At 51.2% G+C, this 7928-nt stretch overlaps 3 protein-coding genes across 3 annotated transcripts; 1 reads left to right on the top strand and 2 right to left on the bottom strand.

The window, feature by feature from the left end:
- Nucleotides 1-98: 98 nt before the first annotated feature.
- Nucleotides 99-1212, bottom strand: FIBRA_01952 (uncharacterized protein; the record flags this gene model as incomplete). The annotated part of the gene is made up of 6 exons (XM_012323820.1): nt 99-268; nt 320-497; nt 559-715; nt 769-936; nt 1003-1117; nt 1170-1212. The coding sequence occupies 6 exons, from the start codon at nt 1210-1212 to the stop codon at nt 99-101; spliced, it is 831 nt and encodes a 276-aa protein (XP_012179210.1).
- A 347-nt stretch (nt 1213-1559) lies between these two features.
- On the bottom strand, nt 1560-3859 carry FIBRA_01951 (uncharacterized protein; the record flags this gene model as incomplete). The annotated part of the gene is made up of 6 exons (XM_012323819.1): nt 1560-2235; nt 2288-2504; nt 2553-2651; nt 2711-2773; nt 2833-3114; nt 3556-3859. The coding sequence occupies 6 exons, from the start codon at nt 3857-3859 to the stop codon at nt 1560-1562; spliced, it is 1641 nt and encodes a 546-aa protein (XP_012179209.1).
- A 444-nt stretch (nt 3860-4303) lies between these two features.
- Nucleotides 4304-5344, top strand: FIBRA_01950 (uncharacterized protein; the record flags this gene model as incomplete). The annotated part of the gene is made up of 1 exon (XM_012323818.1): nt 4304-5344. One exon carries the CDS (start codon nt 4304-4306, stop codon nt 5342-5344), a length of 1041 nt encoding a protein of 346 aa, XP_012179208.1.
- Between the last annotated feature and the right edge of the window lie 2584 nt (nt 5345-7928).

Raw genomic sequence — 7928 nt, 5'->3', positions numbered from 1 at the left:
CCCCCGCCAGCATCAGCCATTTCGCCGATGTAAACGTAAAGAATAATACAATGGTTTTGACAGAGACCTGCCCATAAAGGAAAGGATTCAGTCCAAAATCACAAGTCTTGAGTGACACACATACAAGCGATGGTCGTCGTTGACACCACATGGCTGCTAAGGAATTTCTGGAGGCTTTTGAGGGACACTAATACACCATACATCTGAGAGGAGTCGTGCATGTCTGAGTCGTCCCCCGCATCTGGGTCCTGGCTGTTTGCATCCCTGGCTGTACATACCCATCAGCTCAAGGTTTCAGGCGATGGAGGAGGATGTTTACTCATCGCAGGGTTTGCCAACCCCTTCCATGAAACATCAACGCGCGCGCTGTCCGTCTGCGCGCTCAGCTGCAGGCACCCCGAGCCATTCGCCCGTATGGCTACGACATCTCCAGCAAGCGGCTTTAAACGCTCTACGACCGTGCGAAGCTTCGCAAGAGGGGGAAGAACGATATGCACCTAATCATACGCGATTTTAGGACAGAAATGAGTAACTGAGGAAGTCGCAGAACAGACATACCTCTGGCTCCGGGCACATAGGCTCTTTGAGCCTTTGGACGTCATTTGGTCGCATGACATCAATTCGAACGTCATGCGCGATGCGCACTTGTCTACCATTTCGCGTCGTCCCACTGATCCCAAAACTTAGAACAGCTTGGCCGTTCTTCTTGATAAGCCTGCTTCCATGAATCAATACAAGGCGTGGCGAGCGGGGTCAAGTGCTACGTACCTCATGACGACATCTGCATCTGCCGCAAAGGATCCAGTCTGTCCTGCCGGTGTCGACGCGGATCGGAGCGCTGATAGGAGGGCCTCTGTTGATATGGTCATTGTAATTTCGTTGTTCGCGTTGGATTCTACGCGGTATTCTGTGAACAGAGACCGCGCTTTGATTTGTCTGAAAATACACGTTGAGCACTGATAGTTGTCGTTCAAAGGCACAGAATATAAAGACGACACGCACGACCAGACCTGTATCCCACCCTCGTTCACGTCGTTGTTGCAGATGATTCGCATCTCATTTTCTGAGAACCTAATGATACACCGTTTTTGCTGCTTCTCGATCGCCTGCCATATCTCTGCCCTCCGTCAGTGCTTAGCGCATATGGTCGTATAATCCTTGCGCCTCACTGAAGAACGTGTTAGCATTTCCAATGTCCGCTCGAAAGCGCATTTGAAGTGCGACTCGTATTCGAAAGTGGGCCGAGCCAATTATCTGGCCTTTAAGCAGGGCAACTTCTGAATGACTACCGTGGCCCACAATGCAGGACACGAGAGGACACGCCACGAATTTGTCGACGAAATACGCGATCACGTGAGTATCGAAGCTGGACCAGTCCGGCAGGGAATGCCTACGGCTTGTACAATTTACGGTAATGCCTGTAGTATGTACGCTACCAAAACATCAACACAACACATAGACAAGCCAGCTATTATACAGACAATAGAAATTCCGTACGGCAAGCGTACTCACGTGCCCTACAGTCCGGTCCACCCTCAGGCCGCAGCAATCAATAATTACTAGTCGCTCTTCACTTTAGTGATGCTCTCGGTGCGTGAATGCCGGAGGCCACCGTTCCTTCGAGGCGGTCCAGTCTGCTGTGTCCCGAAACCCGCCACACTACTCTGCGGTGAGTGTGCGGGGTTCGGGGTCGGCGGGAAATGTGAGTAAAATCCGCTTCCCGGTGTCCCTGGCGTGGGCGGAACCGATATCGTACCACTATACGGCGAGCCAGCGGTAGCAGCGGTCGGAAAAGCATCTGCAGCCGGCGGGGCAGCAGCGCCCAACGGACCAAATGAAGGAGAGGGAACGCCGAGGCTGACCCCAGAAGTGGAGTGGCGGTGTGGCGGTGGTCCGGCAATATTAGGACTGGAGAATGGCGAGGTCGGATATCCACCTGTACTTGGGGAAGGGAAGCCGCCAGAGACTGGGGTACCCGCGTAGCTCCCGTACGGACTGCCACCTTCCACCACCCAGCCAGGCCCTGACCTGATGATATTGGATGCGTTCGGTCCAGCACGGAGCCTTAAATCCGCGCTACCGAAGCGTTTTCGTATCCCGATACCGACGCCGCTCGCTTCAGCAGCGACAATGCCCTGCGATCTGTCCACTCCTGTAGCGGCTTCGACTGCCCTTGTCCCCACACGGACTGCGTAACCCATGCACACGAAGATGCCGCCCACGACACCTACGCACCTTGACTGAAATTTATATCTTCTAATGGCGGTGCAAAACCTGTATCACTCACCTGATCAAAAACTGTGCGAGCGTTGTCGTTCGCTGATGGATTGTCAAGTGCATGGGCTCTAGATCAAATTTGAAGAAAATACCCGGAGTGCCTTGATGGGTACTCATAGTACGCGTATAGTGTGTGACGCTGTACTGATGAGTGTGCAATGGCGTGGAACGTGGTGCGATATAAGTCGTCGGGACAACATGTAGATAGTATTGATATGCGACAAAAGCTATAATATGTTCAGAGGGCTGAATCGTAGAAAGTTACAACCGCTTACGATCAAGCGCCAATTCAAAAGAATTGTCTAAAGGCTGTACTATCTCGGGGAAGAAAGGGCCGAAAGAAAATTCATTGATGACATGGGACAAGTTCATGTCTAAAGATTCCGGGAGGGCTGTAAGCTGGCTAATGTTGATAGGATGATCCGAGACTCACATTTGTGGTCGACATGATCACGACTCGCATACCCATGACCGATCGTAGTTATATGGAGGTTGGCTGAAAACATTCATTGAATCGTAAGAAGGCAAAATCTCAACATTTGATGAAGCACTGACCAGTGGCCTTCTTCGCCGTGATTGTTCCGTAGATCCTGCAGGCACTACCGTCCTTTTGGTAATTGTGTGTGGGACGATATTGGGCAACATCTTTCCGGAAAAGCGTCGAAAAGAACCCGCGAGACTTGCGAGACTGGGCGATTGCCTGTTGCGCAGAGAGTGCGGCGGCATGTTCTTTGAGGGCCGTCGCGTGCCCAACGTCAAACTTAATCCCATCCCGGCGGAAACCTCGGCTCAAAAACAAGCGGTCACCAACAGCATCTCGGAGGTCAACACTGAGGTCTGAGAATATGGGATTAGCATTACACTGTATACCCTTAAAAAGAATGAGTAGGGAAGAAAACGAAGACCAGGCCACCACATGTTGGATGGTCCTCATGGATGCACGTGAGGGGCAAGTTGTCAAAACGTTAATGCTTCACGATTAGTGACAAGTTTTAGTATAGCTAGTAGCGTGATGCACTGGTCGAGGGTCGAAGGGGACACCTCAATGAGATTGACCTGTTAATGCAAGAGAATAACACTGTCAGTAGCCACCCATGTGGCTTCGTCAGATTACATGTCCTAAAAGTGCTCGCTCACCATACGAAATTCTACCCATGGATCGCATAGCGCATGATCATAACACCAACAACATTCCATATTTAGTGGTGGGAAAACCATTTGTGGACGACGCGGACTACGTTGGCTGCTAAAGAGCGAGCGAAAAGCCAAAGTGCTTACATTGGCATGGCATATTGACCATAAGATCCACATTGAGATTCAATCCGTTCGTCGTATCTGAGTCAACACTGAATTCATGATCGGACCAGCCCCATAAATATTCGCCAAGATCATTCAAAATGAGCAGAAATGCTACAAGAGCCACGAAGATGGTAAGAAAGCCTCGCGACTCTGAGCGTGCCTTGTAGGTGGAGGGGAGCTTGGGGAAAGCATCGAATTGGGCGAGCGGTGCCGGCACGATGTCATCTAGTTTGTCAAGAAGCGTCGGAGAACCTGGCCTGCCTGGTAACACGGCCGTGGCCATCTTGAGACGACCCAAACGACTCGCAGTTGATCCGCCTGGTGGATGGAGAGGAAACGGAAGGTTGCGACCACTGGCAGTGGCACAAGTCGGCGACGTGTTCCAATTCGATCACGTGCCAACACCCTCCTAAGCGCTTAGCATGGGCCTTCAGCAATCCTCAGCCACAGTCGGTCGGAGGGAGCTACTTATTACTTTTACTTGCCCTGCTGCGCTACCGCTACTCTTCTAGTCTTATTACGTGCCTGGAATCTGCGGTGTGCTTGTTTATCAATCACCCTCCCTCAGAAATATCCGCCACAGTTGGCTTTCTCCGCACGTCGTTCCGGCTGATTATAACTCGAAGTCTGTCACACCCTGGGTTTCCGTAAAACTGCGTAGTGCTTCTTCACCTAGGTACGTATTATGTTTATATCAGCAATGTGATTCTGATGGATTTCATTAGATATGGAAGTTGGTCATGCCCCCGACCTGACACCCGATATGCCCTTGCCTGCGCCAACGACTATTACAATTAGGTCGCTCCGTCCATGTCGGAGTAGAGGTCCTTCTGCACATTCCAATTCAATTTCCCGGTCTGCAACAGCATCAAGCTCTCAGTCTCGCGCCAACTCAGTTGGCCCCTCGTCCATGGCGCTCTCAGATGAAGCTGATCCGGGACTTATGACAGCTGTGCATGCGGACGCCGACTCAGCTAGAAGTGCCGGGGAGGCTTCGCTCGAACAACAGCCCATGGACATGGTATGGGAGCCGGATGACGGGCCTATCGAACGCCCGCGGAAGAGGCGCAGAGTGGACGACCAACATTATTGCTCTGCGTATGATGAGTCCGCTCCGGACGCTCCACCGCTGTTCACAGCTTTGCCTTCCATTCGCTCTTCCAGCGGATCCGCTGAAGATGATATGGAGCCCACATTTGTCGAGGCCGAACTTGGCGGAGGCTCGGTCATAGGGCAGGGGTCCAGTCATGCAGGCGTCTCGTCTGAGAATTCTGGCAGCACAGCTATACTCTCAGACGTTCCCAGCGGCTGTGATACTCCAGGGAAAACCTCCCTAACTGTGATGGCGCCTGTGGCGGGTCCCAGCCACGTCAGAAATACAGCGGATGAGGCTAAGGAGAAAAGCAGTTCAGTTGTAGATCAAAACGACGGGCCTATTGACGTGGACGCGCTCCCCGATTCCCTGTATCCACTTCCTTCCAGAGGACGCGGCAAGAGGCGAGCAGAATCACTTGTCGCAGACGATGAACCCTCCCAACATGCATCCTCCTCGAAGGAGCCCCTCAAAACTTCGGCCTGTGAACAAGCCACTTGTGGAGACGAACCTTTGTCAGAATATACGTGCCCTATCTGCTTCACACCACCGATGCGAGCAACCTTGACACCCTGCGGACATATTTGCTGTGGCGAATGTCTGTTTACTGCTGTCAAAACGACGATACAGCGCAATATGTATACTGTACCCGCGAGCGAGCGAATAGCTCGGTAGGTGTATTCAAAAAAAAATCGTTCCATATTGATAAAAAGGGACATTGCTAACATCATCTGCATGGTCTCGGATGCCGTCCATATCCGCATCCTTTAGCTGTCCTGTCTGTAGAGCGCCCATACCCGGGTGGGACGGCCGAGGTGGTGGTGTTATTGGATTAACGCCGAAGATGGTTTACACGCTGTGACATCCATAGGCAGGACTTCGACCGGAGTGAGGAGTCACGATGGCAAATTTAACTGCAGGTAAGCATGCCTCATACTGGGTATCAGACGTACCTTGACGCCTTTGACTGCGAACTGCGTTAGGAACTCAAGAAGGATTGCCCACGGGACCGCGCAGTGCTCGTCCGTGTATAATATCTACATATTTATCCATTTCTCTGTCTTCTCAATAGATATCGATTCAACGTGGTCTTAGAGCGCTATTGCGATTGAAATAGATCAACAGTGCCGACAACAACACTGATCATGAGGATCAAATACGCCAATGAGCCATGCGGTCTTCAACGTGTTGAGCGTGTCCGTTCATATGCTCTGATGGTATTCGAACTAATGGGCTGTGACAGACAGATAGTTGCACTGGTATGATCACCATCAAGTGGGGTAGTCTGATCAACGACTCTGCGTTGTCTGGACTCTCCTTGCTAGGTGCCTGTGACGCGAGTAGCAACGACCGGGTCTCTTGAACAGGCCGTAGCGGTTTTCACTCCGGGGATTTTCGTGCAAGACCGCAGTCTGCATCGCGATGATAGATCAATACCCTAGATTGACAGATTCGATCATGGGTTTTGCTCCATCTACAATGTACCTACTCAGCCCTTTACACGGCTCGGAGCCCGATATTTTCGAGCTTAGGCATTCGAAATGGAACGGCTTTAATAATCTCTTTGGGCTTGCTAATGACAAGTCAGTCGGTCATCGGGTTAAGGGCTCGTTATGGTGGAGATTCAAGGGTCTGTACGTGGGGTGCAGTCACGGCGGCTTGTACGTGATTTGCCGCCCGGTCTGTCGGATGGTCTGATAACCAAGCCGCACGCTGAAGTTGTGCTCAGTCCGAATCCCTCCCGCGACATGCAGGTGGCGCTATAATATCATTCATCGGCCGACAAGGACATTCGGCTAGCCGAGTCTGGAGTCTGGACGCGGGGCTGCCGCAAAATGAATCGGAGTTTATATTTAAAAGTGATAAATATTTTTGGTTGGTTGATGTGTTCCACAATTGCGCGATTCAGGTAAATATATGTGTTTGCGGCGATCGTCCCTATGGAAGGCCGCTCACAGCGTATGATACACAGGTTTCGGCGGAAGACCGACCGTATTGCTCTAGGTGCGCACGCAAGCCCTGCCACACTGCCAGTGGTTTCCGGAAGAAGCACCATGGCTCTTCCTGATAATCATAGGGACCGGTTTGCACACGTCCGCGTGAGTATAACTGATCACAATACACTGCCTCTTGACCTTGTTATCTATGTAGAGACTGTGGTGATCGCTGTCGCTATCGACTTTGCGGCTGCCGGACGAAGTGGATAATTCATCTATGAATATACATACAAGTACCGACGACAGTGATGCTGTATCATTGCCGTCTTTCGCGAGATCAGGACGGCGAAAAGGTGCTCCATTGAACTTTACAGCTGAGGACCCCTAGCGTCTGGTAGCTCTGAGAGCTTCGGGTGGAAGGGCGAGAAACTGGAATTCCCATCATCAATTTGAAGACTAGGGACGGACTGTGGCACCACTGCGCTTCGTGTACAACAAAGGAAGCTATAAGTATCTTTTGATTATGGTGAGTCTGGAATCTCTTGTTTTGGAAGCCGTTGATCAAGTCACAAGTGACACCCTAGAGGCTTAAAATGACTAACATGTTCTCAAAGTCACTGCATTTAAGTTCACAGTATGTAATCTCCAGGGACCTCGGGAGACATTGACATCGCTGCAGCCATCATTCAAAGGGCTAAGCGTGATGTCGAGGACCTTGTCAGTCCGCCTAGCAGGTGTCAAGTCACTCCGCATCCATCTATTTTGGGCCGTGAGCCAGTCTCATTTGGACATCAGGTCAAACTTGGGTCAAACACTACAAATTGGCGACAGCACGTGGCGTGCACACTAGTTTGGTGGTGTAGGCGTTGGTCAAATCTTAACCTTGCTTAGAATGGTGACAACGTATGGTGGCACTCATCAGACTCGTCAACCAGGCTGCTGACCATCAAGCGTCGTCGAGGACTGCATACGCCCAGCCTGGATTCCACGGGCAGCCAGACCGCCCATCTTAGCTTTCTGACTACCTGAGTAGTCTTCACGCATTTTAGACGATTCTTGCACGATTTTTTGCTCAGATCTTAGGGATCTTTTTATTGGATAACTGGTTACACCGACCTGTACGCGCTGCACAGTTCTCTAAATCTGGCTGATGGACAGGTAAGTGGGCGTATTGTCTTAAATTACTGCGCAACGCTGGGAAACACGTTCTAGACAGTGTGGAGGCAGCCCGATCGGACACTCTTCTCATAGACATTTTGCATAATCTCCATCAACTAGACCGCCCACCATAGCACACCGATGGTTCGCTGACAACGCCATCA

This window comes from Fibroporia radiculosa (genome assembly GCF_000313525.1).
Source record: "Fibroporia radiculosa TFFH 294 genomic supercontigs, scaffold1001, whole genome shotgun sequence".
NCBI lineage: Eukaryota > Fungi > Basidiomycota > Agaricomycetes > Polyporales > Fibroporiaceae > Fibroporia > Fibroporia radiculosa.
This window is presented reverse-complemented; position numbering and strand designations above follow the sequence as displayed.